Source organism: Artibeus jamaicensis, unplaced genomic scaffold (genome assembly GCF_021234435.1).
Source record: "Artibeus jamaicensis isolate MK-2021 breed Jamaican fruit bat unplaced genomic scaffold, CSHL_Jam_final contig_781, whole genome shotgun sequence".
Classification (NCBI taxonomy): Eukaryota; Metazoa; Chordata; class Mammalia; order Chiroptera; family Phyllostomidae; genus Artibeus; species Artibeus jamaicensis.
Window position 1 is genome coordinate 7742640 of NW_026521968.1, and position 16917 is coordinate 7759556.

The 16917-nt window shown below is 50.9% G+C and overlaps 4 protein-coding genes, 3 non-coding genes and 1 pseudogene across 9 annotated transcripts; 1 reads left to right on the plus strand and 7 right to left on the minus strand.

Moving 5' to 3' along the window:
• The first annotated feature begins 404 nt into the window (after nt 1-404).
• On the plus strand, nt 405-2469 carry SOX15 (SRY-box transcription factor 15). The gene is made up of 2 exons (XM_037151165.2): nt 405-1446; nt 2110-2469. Exons 1-2 carry the CDS (start codon nt 923-925, stop codon nt 2273-2275), a joined length of 690 nt encoding a protein of 229 aa, XP_037007060.2. The 5' UTR covers nt 405-922; the 3' UTR covers nt 2276-2469.
• Nucleotides 2466-6261, minus strand: MPDU1 (mannose-P-dolichol utilization defect 1). Of its 3 annotated transcripts, none has more exons than XM_037151163.2 (7): nt 5831-6261; nt 4592-4657; nt 4279-4411; nt 3849-3934; nt 3610-3713; nt 3347-3457; nt 2466-3211 (listed from the first exon to the last, which is right to left on the minus strand). In XM_037151163.2, exons 1-7 carry the CDS (start codon nt 5988-5990, stop codon nt 3092-3094), a joined length of 780 nt encoding a protein of 259 aa, XP_037007058.1. In that variant the 5' UTR covers nt 5991-6261; the 3' UTR covers nt 2466-3091. The 3 variants fall into 3 exon arrangements, with proteins under 3 accessions (XP_037007058.1, XP_037007057.1, XP_037007059.1); XM_037151162.2 differs by having other exon boundaries at nt 3610-3728; nt 5831-6253; XM_037151164.2 differs by lacking the exon at nt 5831-6261 and adding an exon at nt 4775-4930 and having other exon boundaries at nt 3610-3728.
• A 1465-nt stretch (nt 6262-7726) lies between these two features.
• CD68 (CD68 molecule) lies at nt 7727-9861 on the minus strand. Its single transcript, XM_037151161.2, has 6 exons — nt 9697-9861; nt 9127-9614; nt 8837-8956; nt 8639-8711; nt 8354-8524; nt 7727-8062 (listed from the first exon to the last, which is right to left on the minus strand). The coding sequence occupies exons 1-6, from the start codon at nt 9743-9745 to the stop codon at nt 7929-7931; spliced, it is 1035 nt and encodes a 344-aa protein (XP_037007056.1). The 5' UTR covers nt 9746-9861; the 3' UTR covers nt 7727-7928.
• A 452-nt stretch (nt 9862-10313) lies between these two features.
• EIF4A1 (eukaryotic translation initiation factor 4A1) lies at nt 10314-16586 on the minus strand. The gene is given in 13 exon segments (XM_053672703.1): nt 10314-10981; nt 11089-11168; nt 11435-11524; nt 11615-11752; nt 11842-11985; nt 12416-12525; nt 12866-13034; nt 14012-14151; nt 14632-14764; nt 15129-15177; nt 15895-15977; nt 15979-16042; nt 16549-16586. Coding segments are annotated over 13 exon segments (1368 nt in total). The 5' UTR covers nt 16572-16586; the 3' UTR covers nt 10314-10836.
• LOC119053550 (small nucleolar RNA SNORA67) lies at nt 11244-11389 on the minus strand. Its single transcript, XR_005083320.2, has one exon. It is a non-coding gene; the product is annotated as a small nucleolar RNA SNORA67 (small nucleolar RNA).
• LOC119053555 (small nucleolar RNA SNORD10) lies at nt 12615-12752 on the minus strand. The gene has a single exon (XR_005083323.1). It is a non-coding gene; the product is annotated as a small nucleolar RNA SNORD10 (small nucleolar RNA).
• Nucleotides 13690-13834, minus strand: LOC119053553 (uncharacterized; annotated as a pseudogene).
• On the minus strand, nt 14464-14597 carry LOC119053552 (small nucleolar RNA SNORA48). Its single transcript, XR_005083322.1, has one exon. It is a non-coding gene; the product is annotated as a small nucleolar RNA SNORA48 (small nucleolar RNA).
• Nucleotides 16587-16917: the final 331 nt, after the last annotated feature.

Consider the following 16917-nt stretch of genomic DNA (forward strand, 5'->3'; position numbering starts at 1 on the left):
GTTTAAGTTAAGTTTTCTCACCTAGAGTAGTGCTGAATCACCATCCAAGCACCTGCTGGGATGACTCACACAACAAAAATGGCTTGACTCCCTCAACCACCCCTTTCTTGTCCCAGGGGCAGGTTGGGTTTTGAGTGGCACTGGGCACAAGAAAAGGGTTTAGGGTGGGTGTGGGGTATTCCCAAATTCTTCCTAACACACTGCTCTGACCTTGAGAGCTTTTGATCCTGGTGCTTGAACCCACTGTGCAAAGGAACTGATTTTAAATCGCCAAAGCTTAATTAAGAAGGGAGGGGATGATGTGCAGAGCCACTAGGGTTGGAAGGCCTGACTTCTGGGTCTAGGGTGGGGACGGGGGCGTGGTGCCCAGAGGGGTTTTGGGGGCTGGGAAGAACGGAATACCTGGGTCTGCCTAAGGAAGGAGGGGATGTTGGCGCGCTCTTAAGGAGGCGTGGTGTGCTGGGAGTGTGTGGGGAGGAGTCACTCCTTAAAAGCTGTTCCTGGCTCACCCACCAGCCACCGACACTGAGGGCAAGTGAGTGCTGTGGTGCGTGGGCTGTGCTGCCCCGTAGCCAAAATACTCTAGAGACTTGAGTGGAAAGTTTACTGCCTCCACCGAAGCCACAGGTAGGAGAAACGGGACTGGGTGTGGCATCGTACTACAAGGAAAGGAGAGAGCAACCTGCCTTGTACCGGTTACCGGACAGATTTTGCACTCCTTAAGTGTGCACACTGGCAGGGAGCAGGGATTCCAGAATAAAGACTCTGAACTTAGGGGCAATATATACTTTTTAAGGACACGAGGTTCTGTGAAACGACTCCAGACCAGGAAGACACTTCCACTTTAAGGCTACCGAGTTTGGGGATCAACTTTTCACTTTGGAGGAGAGGGCTTGTGGGTGCCCTCTTAAGGCTTCCCTCCATGGAGCTACCCAGCCCCTCACAAGACCAGGCCTGGAGCCTGGAGCCTCCAGCTCCCACAGCCCTTGCCTCCTCGTCCTCCAGCTCCCAGGAGCAGAATGCTGGGAGCCCCATGGCCTCCGGGGGGCTTCCCTCGGAGAGGGTGAAGCGACCCATGAACGCATTCATGGTGTGGAGCTCTGCTCAGCGCCGCCAGATGGCGCAGCAAAACCCAAAGATGCACAACTCCGAGATCTCCAAGCGCCTGGGTGCGCAGTGGAAGCTCCTGGGCGAGGATGAGAAACGGCCCTTCGTGGAGGAGGCCAAGCGGCTGCGGGCCCGGCACCTGCGCGACTACCCCGACTACAAGTACCGGCCACGGCGCAAGACCAAGAGCCCTGGGCTGCCCCACTTTGGCCAGGGAAACATCGGAGTGGCTGGCAACGGGCCGGTCTGGGGGCCTGGGTACACAACCACCCAGGGGAACAGAGGCTTTGGGTATCAGCCCCCTAACTACTCGACATCCTTCCTTCCTGGAGGTTACAGGTGAGTGGCTAGGGATCTGGGTGAGAATGGAGACGCTCCTGGAGTATGGGTGGGGCAGATACCAGAGGGCCTGGCTGTAGGGGAGGGGGCCGCCTCTGAGGCCACCAAAGCAGAGGCCACGTTTGGGGGCCTACCGATAAGGTTTTGGGGAGCACACCCCCCCTGCATTCCTAACATCTTTGGGAGGGCTCTAGTGGCCCAGGTTTTTCCTAGGGGGCTTTCCTATCTCAGCCCAGCAGTGGTGGTCGTGCAGGGGCAGACCACAGCCCCAGGGATGTTGACCATCCAGTTACCTACCTGGATTTCCTGTTTCCCCCACTTCTGGCTGGTGTGACCCAGCTTCCTCTCTCAGCCCCCAGGGCAAGGAGGCTAAGCCCAACTCTGCCCCTTTCTGGCCAGCTGCCCCAAAAGAGGAATACAGGCACACAGCACGCAAGTTCCCTGGTGAGCCTGTCCCAACAAGGCTACCCTGCTCTCTAAACCAGCCTTGAGCCTGGCTCTGTACTTGCAGTTTCAGGTGGAGCCCAAATATCCAGGGAAGGGTAGGTTCTACTTGTCTGCCCAGAACTGGTCAGCCCTGCCCTCCTCAAATGCACTTGGGGACCCTGCCTGTCACCTCCAATCTAGGGAAGTGCTCTCTAACCCCGGTGTTTCTCTTTGCAGCTCTTCCCACTGTAAACCAGAGACCTCAACGTGCTCCCTCCATCAGAGTAACCCTAGGCACCAGGGGGAGCCGCTCCCCTCCTATAACCCCTACCTATCCTCAGGCCCTCCCACTCCTTACAACCCTCCCCTCTCAGGGCCCCCCATGCCCCTTGCCCACCTCTAACAATCTGGACCTCCCAAGAAGGGATCCAACCAGCTTTTTCACTCAGAACCACCCCCTACTCCCAAACTCCAAATCCTCCTTTTGCACCACTGGACCACAGATCAACGGAGGCCTGAAGCCCCCCCCCCCCCCCAAAAGCCAGGGGGAGCAACACAATATTTTTTTGTAGGATGAACAAGGTTTTGCACAATTAAGCCACGTCTCTGGGTCTTTATTGCCCCATCTCTGTTCCCCCTCCCCTCACCGCAGCAGGAACCAGCACTGTCTCCACTCCCTTCCGCTTGGACCTGCCAGAGCAGGAACCTCCTCACCCCAGCCTGAGGCCCTGACTGAGTCATTCCCCATCCCCCTTCCTCCGCCCCCCACCCAGCACTGGGGTCCAGGAGACAGTGCCAGCCAGGCGAAGGGAAGGGAGGCAGCCTTAAGCTCCTAGTCTCTTCCATTGTCCAGGCTCTGTCCTCTTATGGCCAAAAAGGAAGTGAGGAGATGGGAGGGCAGGGCAAGGCTTTTGCCCAGAAGAGGTAAGTAGCTGGGAATTGCTAAAGAAAGAATCTCAGCCAAATGAGTAAAGGAGTTCATAGTGCATACACAGGACAGCACAGAATGTCAAATGTCAGCCTGAAAATTATCCTTATTCCTTTCTAAGGATCTGGTCTACCAATAATGCCTTTCCACTAAACACAAACCCAGGCTCAAGAAGTTGCAGCTGCAGAGGAGAGGGGAATAAATCACACCAGCAGACTGGCTCAGAAGGACCCTGAGGTTAGGTGGATGAATAAAAACATGGAATGGACTCCAGTAGCCTGCTCAGCCCTACTACTCCTTTTTCTTGTGGGGAGCCTTTGCATTCCAGTATAAGAGAAGCTGGGCAGCAATGAGGCCGTTACAGAGGGAAGAGACGACAAAGGTTCCAGCCATGAGGGGATCTCCAGTTTCCTAGGTGTGAGAAACAGCTAGTGTCACTTTTCAGTAAAACCCAGAAAAGATTCCAGAGACCAGGCAGCTTTGTCTTCAGGTGGGAGAGGTAATATGAGGTTTCAGTGACTCCTAGAGGACAGAAGGTGAACTCACCTGAATGGACGTGAAAATTCGGGCCAAGGAGCCCCCAAAGAGCAAAAAGACTGTGATGGCTGAGAGCTGGCCTGTGTGCCCATTGTGGTAGTTGGTGGCTGCCTGGAGCAGCTAAAACAGGAGTTGAGACCCTTTATTCTATCATCTGAATTCCCATCACAGATTCCCCCCATTCCCCTCAGTTTAACACTCCCACACAGCTTCCACCATGCCCCTCACCCAGTCCCCACTCCCAACATTTTCCTCTTGCTCCCAGTACCCACCTTCCCCGCCACCACAGAAGGCACATTGGAGGCCTGGAGCAGGGTAATTACGGCCATGGGCGTCAGTGGTGAAAGCAGCACCAGCAGGACCAGGGCATAACCCGCTAGGAAAGCCACACCTTCGGGTCACAAAAACAGTCCTCATCAACCTCTGGAGTCCTCTGGCTTCCCTAGGCCTAGGTTCCCAGCCAGCAGGGGTCTCAAGAGCTGCGGACCCCTCTTGGGTAAACTGTCAGCACCTTTCACAGTTTGTCCTCTGTAGTGTAGAACCAGGAAGCAGATGGTCACTGTCTGGAGCATCAGGAATAGGGCTTCACCCCAAGAGCTGCAGAGTCAAGAGTTGGGAGGAAGAAAGGCAGGCCTGGAAAGAGGCAGGAAAAGCCTCCGTAGCCCATCCATTTGGGAACACAATTCTCCGGTTACTCCCTGTCCTCCACAGCCCTACAGGTTCCTATCTCTTGCCCCCCAGCACCCGCACCCCCCCCATTCTCTGACTGACTCACTCTGGACCCTGGGCATTTGTGGGATGCTCTCCTCCTGTCATAACCTCCACAGGTGATGAGTACATTTCCAAAGGGCTTACCCTTTTCCTGCCCTTTTACCTCCCTCACCCTAACCCTGCTAGAGCTGTGAACATTTACTCTTGGGGATAGAAGGCCAACCCCTCACCTGAAGGGGAATTTGTTGATGATGCTGTAGACCATGGTCCCAGTCAATGCCACTAGTTCCAGCATTACTGACTGAAGGCTCAACCCTTCAGCACTCTTGGCTCCAAGAATTTTAAGCACCTGGGGTAGTTTTACTGGTAAAAGGACAAAAAGGGCATGGTTGAGGAGCTGTTATCCCTTGGGAGTACAGCTATTGGGAAGCATGTTAACCCCACTTTGGGTTAAAGGACCCATCCGGTTTATGGGTCCTTTAATGCAGCAATCCAGCAATCCACCCCCATCCCAACAGCAGAAAAGAAAGATAAAATACATACCCAGAAGTGACCCAGCTACAATTCCCAGCCCCAGGCCTTTGCTGAGGAGAATCTTCAGGCAGGGGACTGAGAAGAGAAAAGGGACCTCTGGAACACAGGCTAGGGTTTTCTGGAGATACTACAGGCCTACAGGCTTAAAACACTCTGGACTGCCCTTGCTCCTTAAGATTTTGACATACTCACACATGGAAGCCTTGGGTTGTCTGGAGGCAAATGAAAAAGGCCTGATGCTTGCTGCTCCAAATCATCACATTCAGATGAGGTGACTTTACAAATCACCTTTTACCATTTCTTCCCTCCAACCCAATTTTCCACTCCCTGAAGATTACTCCTAAACTCCTTGGTCTTCCTTCCAAGGCTCTCCATGGTTTCCCTGTATAAAGCTAACAATGCCCAACACTGCTCTGATCCATTTATCCCCCCCCCCCGCCCCCACTGAGCAACTAGGCGATCTACTTTACGTGTCTTCTCTTTCCAAGGGCAGGTCTTCTTTTTACCATTCATTCCTGAATCCATTGTCTATGGCCCGACCCCTCCAGGGCTGCTATGCTCTGGCCTCCCACTTTTTCTCTAGCCTTGAAGTCTTCCCCTTAACTTGGCCCATTGGGAGTCAGATTCTCACGGGTCATGAATGCGGCTAAAACAAAGTGTTCCATGAACTGAGGAGTCATGGAACAGTGGAGTCATGGAACACAGTGGGGCCGATCGGGAAAGCTTCCAAAAGGGTCTGATGTCTGAGATGGGCCTTGCTGTGGAGTAGCTTTGTGAAAGTGGAAGGAAGCCAAGTTATTCCAAAACTAGACCGTGAACAAACGTGGAAGCTAAAAGTAAAGCCATCAGGATGGCAGGAGACTTTGGGAGTACCGCTTTAGTCCTGGATTCCTAAGAGGCTTGTAATCAAGTTTGACCTTACTCCTGAAGGTATAGCGATCAATTAAAGGTTGTAACTATTTGATCATATTTTAACTTTGTTTTATAAAATTTAAGTCTTTCGGCGTTTCGTTGCCGCTAAAGCATAAACTTCATAGAGAATTACTTCCACCCAGTGAGCGACACCCCCTAGCCCAAAAATGGCGTTCTCCTTCTTCGAATCCCGAGACACTTCCGCCCCTTTCAGAGGTAATTTCCGCCCAGCACTGTGTGCAGTAGTCAACGCAGTCACTCAATCCGCAGCCACGCCCCACTTGTGGTAAGAGGGCGGTCCAGCAGCACTTTGACCGGGTGCCGAATAAAACTCACCATGAAGCAAATCCCACTGGACGAACAATTGGTCGTAGCATTTTTCAGATAAAAGAATCGGCACCAGCACCCGTTTCAGCGGCCCGTCAGCTTCGGTCGCCATATTGCAAAGGTAACTTCCGCCAGTTTCTTCAGACCGTCTTTGACCTACAGCGCGCATGCGCACTCTAGGAACTCTTCCTCTGTCTTTCCGCAGCAAAGCTGGACCGCCGGCCCGTATTTTCTTTCTTAACGCCACTGTACCTTTAGCAGCGTAAAATAAGTCTCGTCCAAGGACCAAGTTTTGGAGCCTGCTGTTTTAAAGCGTGTCAGAGCTTTAGCACGCACTTCCTTGTTTTGTGCCTTTGTTTACACTTCCAGTCTGGAAGCAAGATTTATCTTCCTGCTTTTCTCCGCTTCTCTTGCTCGGCGCCATCTTGTCCTCTCCCTTCTGACTTTACATTGTTCAAAGTTGAGAGAAAGAGCGTGAGTCTCCAAAATGGCGTTGGGTGGAGGCGCTGTAGCTAATTTTTGTTCTTTCGGTGTCTCCAAGAAGGAAGGGCTTTGGAAGGAGCAGAACAGTCTGTATTCTGCCGCCGTCTATGGGCGCTGGGCTGCTGCTAGGGCCCACGTTTCTCCTGTGGGTCACCCAGGTTTTGGTGAATGCGTGCGCTAGTAACTGCTGAGCCGGGACAGTGATGCAGAAGGAGGACAATGTGGCGGAGGCAAGACCAGTTTTGGGGGAAAGTGGCCCTCAAGCCTCCTGCCGAACCCAGTCCTGGGTGGTTTCATGGAGTACAGGCCCTTGGGTTCCACTCCAAGGGTCTGAGGACTCTACCTCTGGGCTAAGGCCCAATCCTCTGCCTTCTGTGACGACGTAGTGAGCAAGGGCTTAAGCAAGGCTTAATGAGCCCAGCAGCTCCCTTTGGGAAATGGCACCTTAGACCTCCCAATGAGACCTGGAACACCAACTCTTGGCCGTCCAGGTGGAGGTGGGTCTGGCCCATCGTGCTGTCTTGCAGACCTTTGATGACTCTCATGTCACAGTCTGCAGGGTCGAACGTGTCTCTGAGGCCGTGGTGGGGCTTCCTGTAATGGGATGGGTCTCTAGGTCCCAGTAGGTGCTTTTTATAGCTGTAAAGATCTACAACTGGAAGGGCCCATTCTGACCCCCAGCAATTGCAACATGACCTACTGTAAAGGGTGTGAGTGTAATTTAGTGGTGGTGCAGGCTGTGGCTGTCTGGCAGGCCCTTTTGTAGAATCTGGTCATAGGCTACCCTGGGGGTGCCACCTACCACCACTCACTAAGTACACCACCATTGGGGACATCAAGGTTGGCTCCCTGGGTGACACAGGCTGGAGGTATGTTGTCCCCCAGGAGCACAGAGGGTCATTGTATGTGGAGGTTGTAGTACCCACTGTACCTATTGTTGATGAAACCCTTTGCAGGTGAGGTAGCATCCCAGGTGCAGCAAAGGTTTAAATCAGGCTGTTCAGCCGGTCCTAGACATGGTGGGGAGGGCAGGCATTCTTGTTGCTAAGTAGCTACTAGCACAGACTTTAGAAACAAAAAGATAAAAAGATGGGTGTGACTTCCCCCATCTACACTCATTGCTGTTGCTGCCTGCCTCACTTGTAGTTTTGCATAAAACTACAGTCAGGAAGATCACCAGGATGGATTGGAGGGGAGGGGAAATGAACAGCCAGGGGCCCCAGATGAAGAGGGAGGCAAAGCAGATTCAACACCCCTGTGCCAGGCTTTGGGGGATGAGCCCATGAGGGTATTTGGTCACACAGTGATATTTTATTCTTCCTCACCAGCTCCCTGAGACTCAACCATTTAAGGCACAGAAAGCATTGTGACAAGAAACTCATGGCTTTTAATCCTAGCAGGAAAGACAAGGAAAACCAAAGATAAAGATTCAGTAGGTTTTATTATTCTCCCACTAGGAATGGGAGAGGAAGAATTTCACATTTAATAAACATCTCTCCTCAGTTCTCCCAGTTGCATTATCTCTACTTTTGTTTCTCAAGTCAGAGGGAAGAAGATAACTTTGTCACTGAGTCAGGTGAGAAATGACGGCATCCCCTGGTGCCCTGGGTGTTGGGACAAATGCTCAGAGGGGCTGGTAGGTAGATGGGCGTCTCCGGAAGATGCAGAAGGTAACAAGCACCAGGGCGAGGAGGCCGAGGGCGATCAGGCCGATGATAAGAGGCAGCAAGATGGATTGGTCACTAGGACAAGAAAAACCTGGCAGAAAAACGGTAAGTAGGCATCACAATGGTGGTGGCTGGGATAAAGGTGGAAGGAAGGGATGTGGGGGATGTTAGAAAATAGGAGGTTGGTGAGGAGCTCACCTAGATGACAGCAGTAAATGAAAGGGGAGAATGGACAGTCTTGTAGAAGAGGGGAGGACAATTGCCCTATAGTTATGACAAGTCTAAGAGGAAATTTGGGGGTATAAGAAGAGAGATTATACAGGCCTGCAGTAGGGGATTCAGTGCACTGGGAGAGTTTTAGGGAGGAAGGAATAGGTCTTACTTGGCCCAAAGGTCCCTGTTGAGGGTAGCTGAGCAGCTTGTAGCCTTAGGAAGAGCAGGTCGAGGTGGAAAACTGGTGAAAGAATGATGCTCGCATTTCTGCAACTGAAGCTCTGGCCCAGTGGGGCTTGGAGTTCTTGAAGGGATGAATTTTGAACTGAGAACGTCCATTCTAAAACAGTGAGGAAGAGTCAGCTCTATATCTGCATTCCCACCCTCCCCAGTTTAGGTCCTTTTAGGCGTCTAGACACCTAGTGCAAGTTATAAAAAAGGGGAGATTACTCACTTGTTGCCCGTGGGAAGGATACATTGTACTCCACAGCTGTGTAGTTCAGGTAAACAATGCTCTGCTGTGGCTCCTGCAGAGGTGACCAGAAAGGCTCAGGGCAGCAGGGGTGAGTGGTATCCATGTCCACAGAGCAAGGACTATGGCAAAGGATTGATGGATAGGGTACTTGGAGGGTGAGAGTGAGGGGTGAGGTACCTGCTTGAATCCAAAGCTGAGCTGTCCATAGGGGAATGAGAGAAGCAAGTGGGGATGGGCACCCTCACAGCCACCCTGGGCCTTGGTTTTGTTGGGGTTCAGTACAGAGATGCCCCAAGCCTGTGGAAGTTAAAGATGAGAGGGTCACAAGGCTACACAACCATGCCATCTAAGGTCCCATGTTCCTTTCAATTCCACTCTGTATTTGTCCCCTTCTCTGCTCTTCCTTTCTGAACCATGGTGAACGGTCTCATCCCCTTCCCTCATGTCCTCCATTCTTTTAACTTTACCTGTCCTCCATCTTGAGTTGGATACAGAACTCGAATCTGAATCTGGGCTTGGAGATGGGCACAGGGCTGGGAACCATTAGTCCAAGTGTAGTCTCCTACAGCTGCCTTGGAGCCTGGGCTAGGACTTGGAGAAGGTGGAGGTGGTCCCGGGTGGGGGGGACTGCTGGAGGATCCTGGGCTGGTGGCAGTGCTGTTGCTTGTTGGATGAGCTGTGACATTCCCATGGCTTGTTGTGCTGACAGGATTATGAGTAGCTGTTGTGGGTCCGGGGCTGGTTCCTGTGGCATTTCCATGGCTTGTTGTGCTGACAGGATTATGAGTAGCTGTTGTGGGTCCATGGCTGGTTCCTGTGGTGGTGGTTCTGTGGCTCTTGGTAGTGTGGCTGGTTGTTCCAGGGCTTGTGCTTTCCGTAGCTGTAGGTGTCACCGTGAAGGATGGCAGCAGAGTGGCAGATTTTTTATGAGGGCAGTCATTTCCTGTCCCTTGGGCTTTCAGCAGAGGAAAGACTGGTTAGCAACCCAGGAACAGGCTCCTTCCCAGGGGCTCTCCCCCCTTGTCATTTTTCCTTACCTGCCAGTAGCCCCAGCAAGACCCCTAAGCAAAGCACAGCAAGCTTCATGACCAAACAGCCTCACCGAGTTCTAGATTGTGTCTGTACCAGCTGCTCATCCAACCTACTGACCTTCTTTTGAAACAAGGGAGAAATGAAAGTCTGACTTCCTATAATTAATATAACCCTACCCCCCCCCCAAACTTGACTCAGGCACCTCAGCTCCAGCCACCAACCTCTTAGTCATTGTCACATGATTGGTTTCACCAATCATGGGGGTCTTGTCAGGATCAAAGCTAGAATGCTTGGAAACCCATTTGTCTACCTCAGCAAGACGAGTTGGCGGGGGGGGGGGAAGAAGAAGAATGATTTCACAAGCACTTGAGAAGCAGCCCCTGGTCTGCAGAGAAAATGCTTTCCAGAAAACATTGACTAGGATGTTAAACCAAGTTACACTCCCATTTCCCCCTCTATCACTTCCTCTTGACTGAGACACATGAGGCACTTGTGATGGGCAATTGCCCAACCCCCTTCAGCTGACTTAAAGCAACACAACAAATGGTAAATGTTAGCTGATGGAGGAGGGAGTATGTACCCCAAAGCAGGTGGAAAGGGGAAGAAATGAGAAGCCCAAACAGGCAGTTTCCAAGTAATTTTATTCAGAATTTTGTGTTTGTTTCCTGAATCAATAAATACTATACAAAACAATGTAAAAATGGCTACTATTTTTTCTCCCCTGGTCCCCCCACCCCACTTGGGGACAATCCCCTGGGCCACCTAACTTGGGTTTTCCCTCCAGATTTGGTCCAGTAAATGAGATTGAGTGACATCCCAGCCTCTGGGAATCATTCTCAGAGGAATTTGGCTGGAGTGGGTAGAACCTCCAGTTTGGAGGTTGACCAGGTTAGGGAAGTGGATTAGTGTTTTTGGGAGAAGAGACGGCGCCTGGGGCAAGAGCCTACCCCAAAGAAAAGGGTATCTAAAATGTTCACGGTTCCTTCTTTGCCTCAAAAAGTGACATTTATTCAAAGGAAAAAAAAAAAAAAGAAAAAAAATGACAAGATGTCCATCCCTTGGCTCCCTTCCCACCCCCCTCCGGCTCCTCCTCAGCCCCACAAGGGCTGAACCCTGGCTGGGGTGAGGTGGTGGGCCAGCCCCTCTCAGATGAGGTCAGCAACATTGAGGGGCATCTCCTCAATAGAGGTGTTGTAGAAGGTTTCGATGTCTCGCAGTGTCCTCTTGTCTTCTTCTGTCACCATGTTAATAGCCACACCCTTACGGCCAAAACGTCCACCCCGGCCGATTCTGGAAAACAAGGACACCTTAGGATATAGGGGTATGGTGAACTTAGAAAACCAGAAGCTTCAGCCCAGGGAGGGTTGGGCATGAGGAGGCTGGGTAAATACACTCACCTGTGGATATAGTTTTCCCTGTTGGTGGGAAGGTCATAGTTGATGACTAAAGAAACCTGCTGCACATCAATGCCTCTGGCCTATGGCAACAAAAAAGGACTTCATCAGTGAGAAGAGGGCACAATCTATCCAGAAGAAACCTGGGATTTGAATGTACATGTAGGCAGCCAAAGGAAGGCAAAGGAAATTGCACATGACCTTCTGCCCTGAAGAGCTGAGGCATGCCAAATTTTATTCCAAGTTGCTACTTTCCTGAGGAGGGGCAACTATTAGGCCCCCAGGAGAGGGAATCACCTTGGTTTTCCCTTCTTCCATCCCAGCTTTCTCCAAATTCCTTTCTACTCACCAGCAGGTCAGTGGTAATCAATACTCTGCTAGAGCCAGAGCGGAACTCCCTCATGATTACATCTCGTTCCTTTTGGTCCATATCTCCATGCTAGAACAGAAGCAGAAAAGTGTAACAAGCACCTGGGCTCTAAGTGAGCTACTGCTGCACAGACACTGACAGTAAGAAGGGAAAATTCACCATTGCAGAGACGGTGAAGTCTCGGGCATGCATCTTCTCAGTGAGCCAATCGACCTTCCTTCGAGTGTTGATGAAAATAACTGCCTGGGTGATGGTGAGGGTTTCATACAAGTCACACAGTGTGTCCAGCTTCCACTCCTGGGGGTGAGTTGGGGAGAGAAAAATCATTCAGGGGCTATACACCCAACAACTTACTGCAAGATCCGCTTCGTGCACTGGGCCCCCACCTCTCGTTCCACATTGATGTAGAATTGGCGAATACCCTCCAGAGTCAACTCTTCCTTCTTGACGAGAATCCGAATAGGGTCCCTCATGAACTTTTTGGTCACTTCAAGCACATCAGAAGGCATTGTAGCTGACAGCAAAACCACCTAATAGGAAAAAGAACAGCCCCTCAAGATAGGAGGTTCTCCATGCAACCTTCCCTAAAGTACCACCTAAAACAGAAACTAATGGATAAAAAAGGCTTGAGATTAGAATTCGTTTTTAAAAAAATAGATTTCCTTTTTTAAAAAAGCTTTTATTTCTTTATCTGGAAGGGAAGGGGGAGAAAAATATCAATGTATGGTTGCCCCTCATGCATCCCCTGCTGGGAACCGGCCTGCAACCCAAGCACGTGCCCTGACTGAGAAACCGAAATCCTTTGGTTCACAGGCCTGTGCTCAATCCGCTGAGCTATACCAGCCAGACGAAGCCAGACTACAGATTAGAATTCTTTATGGTTCCTCTGGCAACTGATAACTGCTCTAATACCCCAACCCCAATTTATAAAAGATCAGGTATGGGGCAAGTCTCTCTCACCTGGGTGTTGCTATTGAGCTTTTGGAAGATGTCATAGATCTGGTCCTTGAATCCACGACTTAACATTTCATCAGCTTCATCCAGTACAAACATCTTAATGTATTTGGGAGCTACAGAAAAATATTAGTAAGTGGTAATCAGGGAAGCATGAAATATACTTAACTTTTCCCAATAAAGAACCAGGAGAAACAAGCGGTCTGCTCTCAGAATTCTAGTTTTGATCCTTGCCAGGGTTCCCCCTCGCCAGGCCAGACAACAGCCCTGGGAAGTAGAACACTACCTGGGCTGAGAAAGGGAAGCCAGGCTCAGATGACACGCATGGGGTTCATCATAGAGCAACTCTTTCAGGGGAAAAACAAGCCTTATTGGCAAGACTGTGGCCAACTGGAGAAACTGAGAAAACATGGAGAGGAAAGTGACCCAGAATGAAAAAAAAATCACAATACTCACACAGGTATCTGCGGTTAAGCATATCAAACACACGACCTGGGGTGCCCACAATGATATGAGGAGCTTCCATCTGCAGCTTCTGCACCTCAGCACGCACGTTGGTACCTCCAATGCAGGCATGGCAGGAGGCACCCATGTAATCTCCTAAAGCCATGACTACCTTCTGTATCTGAACCCAGAAAAAGTGCTCATATTATTAGCTACAACTGTACAACTGCGCCATACCCCATTTTAAGTGCTTCTCATGTGTTGTTTTTTTTCCAGCTATATATTACTAAAACCCTCTTTCCAGATGAGAAACAGGTTAAATGCATCTAAGACTGGAACAAACTCTACCTCATGAAAAAGTATAATTCATAATAACTACTCTGAATTTTAAGACACCTTACCATGCTAGACGCAACTGCTAAAAGCCAATGGTGAGCCTCCTATACTTGTCTCCTAACATCCAATCTTATGTATGGGATGACATACACGGATGTTCACAAAAATTAAAGTGACGTGCTATTAACAAAAAGCACATTTTAAACAAGAGGCCTAGAATGAAGTTTTACTGAATGCTGGCATGCAAACTGAAGGGCTACCAGTTCAATTCCCAGTCAGGGCACAATACCTGGGTTATAGGGTGGGTCTCCAGTTGAGGGTGTGGTGTGACCAGTGTAACCCATGATGTTTTCCTCTTTTTGCCCCCCCAAAGTGAATTTTAGAGGAAAAAAAAACAAAAACAAAAAAAACCCCTACATCCCCTAAAGCCTCAGTTCACAACCTACCCATGAAACTGATGTTTCTAACCTTTTCCCTTTCAAGACTCAGGAATTATAATTTTATGTGCCCCAGGCATGAACCAGCTCTGGCCACCAATGCAGGCAACAAGCTAGGATGAACTAAGGACTGTACAACTGCTTTGCCCCTGACTGATATAAGAGCAACACCACCAATCAGGTGTGTCCTTGCCCATTGCCAGGGGGTTTGTCCATAGAACAGCCACCACACTTGCTCAGCTAGCCAGGCTCTACCCAGCAGCTTTCCCATTTGATTCAAGGAAATGTGTGGAAAAGTAAAGTCTATTGTTTGGGGGCAGGTACCTCAGTTCTCCCAAGGTGGTGGTGGTTGAGGAGCATACTCATATAATCAAGTTACACTCACCTGCTGTGCCAATTCTCTAGTGGGTGCCAGGACCAAGGCCTGGGTGGCCTTTAGGTCCAATTCAATCTGTTGCAAAATTGATATGGCGAAAGTGGCTGTTTTTCCTGTCCCAGATTGGGCTTGAGCGATCACATCATAACCTAAACAGATAAGAAAAAAAGGCTGATATGGTAGAGGGCATACATTTTGGGATCATGGGACATTCAAGGCCTTGCAAAACGAGGCCAATAAGCACCTAATCGAGCCTATGTACCAAGCATAAAGTGCCTTACAGACCTAACTCCACACAAGCATAAAGTGCCTTACAGACCTAACTCCACAACATAATAACCTTAAATGGGAACAGACCTGATCATTAACTCATTTAGTATTACCCCAAAGAAGCCAAAAATACAGCTGTAAACAAGTACGAGTTACTTAAAATACTACCTTATTAAAACCACACCAGTAATCCACATGTCCAAGGCATGAACAAGGCATGGGCACAAACCAAAAGCCAACCTGGGATAAACAAGGAGTTACTTTGTCCCTGGCTGATGAGACAAGCACCACCAAGCCAGGTGCGACTCTACCCAGATCAGGGACACTCCAGAACTTGCTTTGGAGCAAAGGAATCTTACCCTTGATACAAGGAAGAATGGCTCGCTGCTGGATGGCAGAGGGCTTCTCAAAACCATAGGCATAAATGCCACGGAGGAGGGACTCTGAGAGGTTCATGTCATCAAAGCTGTCAACAATCTCATTCCAGTTACTCTGTAGGATGTGAAGAAATTACAGTAATAGAAGTATGGCTGCACATTGGAGCAAACAGCACCCTGTTTTTATTAAAGCTTCAGAAGCAACAATCTCACAGCAGCAGTCCACTTGTAAACCATAAAGGTGTAGGAGGACAAGACTCAAATTTCTTACTCTCAGAGATACAAATATTTTAAGCCATACAAATTAACCCCCGTGACGAGTGCAACTACTTGGTAATTAGGTTACGAATTAAAGACTAATCCTAGATTCTGGTTTTAATCTTAAGATACTGAGCCGGCATTTCAGAAAACAGGAGACATTGCTCACTGCACTACCCTTACCAAAAATAAGGCAATGGTGATTAAGAATCTAATCTCACCTCAATGACACCTTCAGGCTCCATTCCATCGGGGCCATTGTCTCTGGATCTGTTGGTTTAAAGTATGAGTATGCTGACTGAAGCATGTTAGAAATCCCAACAGTCGGCTGGCTCTTCCTACCAGCAACCCGCCTTGCATGACGGCGTCTTTACTCCCTGACCCAACCCCCACCAGTTCCTAGAAGACACAGTAGTTACCTTACAGCTGAGTAAGGCATTTGCCCCATCCAAGAAGCGGCTCAGGTCATGCCACCTTGATTTAATGGGGTAACCCCCCCCTAAAAAAAGAACCGGAGGATGGGGGAAATGATGCCTCGAGTAAGCAGCCCAGAGGTGGTGTCTGTCTGCCGCTGGGCCCACGTGTATGGGGCCTGGCCGCTTCCAGGCCTAGTGCGTGCACCTCCTATCACTGCCCCAGCGCTCCGGAAGTCCCGCCTTTCACCTCCCAGAATGGAGTTAAGACATCCCCTTCCCCCCACGTCATTCCGCGGGTGCCCTCCCCCACTCCCTCAGCCCACCTCCCCCCTTCCAGTGGTGCCCGGATGTGGGAGGCCGCGGGCGGTGGTGGCCTCGCGCACAATGAGCCCCAGCCGAGCTAGCTAATGGGAAGATTGCACAACACTTAAAGGCGAAGCAGACTGGGGGAGGGGAGGACATCAGGCCGCCATGTGCTCGCTCCCTGGACCACCCGGCGGCGTCTCCACCCACCAAGAAACAATCCACATCCCGCCCGCCCCGTCGCGAAATGGCGTCGCCCTCCCCATACCTCAGGGCGCTCACCCCCGAAGGAAAGTGGACCTGCCCATCCGCAGTTTGCCAATTTCCCGGCTTGTGCGGCAAAATGGACCCGCCCGCCAGGCGCCGGGTGGGCTCCTGGCGCCTCACGCGGCTGCTCCTCGGGGTTAGGCTCAGTCCTGGCCGTCAAGAAAACCAGCACACTGAACGGCCGGTTTCTTCTTCCCCGACCCATATCTCAACGCGACGCAACGACTGGGACTGAGAACCCAGGCCTCCCCGCCTTGGCAAGTGGTAGCGCCAGAATCCTCCGGAATTCGAGCGCGCGCAAAACCTCCCTTCGCCAGTGAGGCAACCGGACAGTACGGCTCTGGACTTCGCGACCACCTCTACCTTTTCTTCTCACGCTAGGTCGCGACCTGGTTTCACCACTCAGCGTCGCGACTTGCGCACTGTGTCTGGTCGAGGCCTTCTAACGAACCTCGCATTCTATACCCTGAAAACCAAGCTGTCTTCGCTTTCTTCTATGGATCTACCTCGTCCCTCCCCCAGGGCTGATCCTCCCAGCTTGGTTTCCCCGCAACCTAGATGTGCCTCAGATCCGCCCGTCCCCCCCCCGCGGCGGGGCGCTCGGATGGGAGCGGTAGGGTAAGTAGCCCCAACCTCTTACGAATGCCTTCCTTACCGGGAATCCTGACTGGCAGACATGATCCTTAGAAACTAGGGCGGAGTGCCCGCCTATCGACAACTTATAGAGCGCCCAACCCCGCCCCAGCCATCGCATTGGCTTGGCCTCCTGGGCCCCGCCTGCTGGCGCACAGCAACTCGGCGTGACGTTAGTTCGTTGGCGCTCTGGCACGTAGTCACCACAGGATAACTTGAACGCCTATCAAGTTGGAGACCCGCCCCACAGTTTCATTGGCTACAAAGCCCGCCCTTCTCACCGGTACGGAAGTGACATACAGGAGTCAAGCCTCGAGGCCTGGCAGCCATCTTGGGACCCTGCACCCTTACACGTGCGGAGGTGATAGTATCTTAGTCATGTGGCCTAATA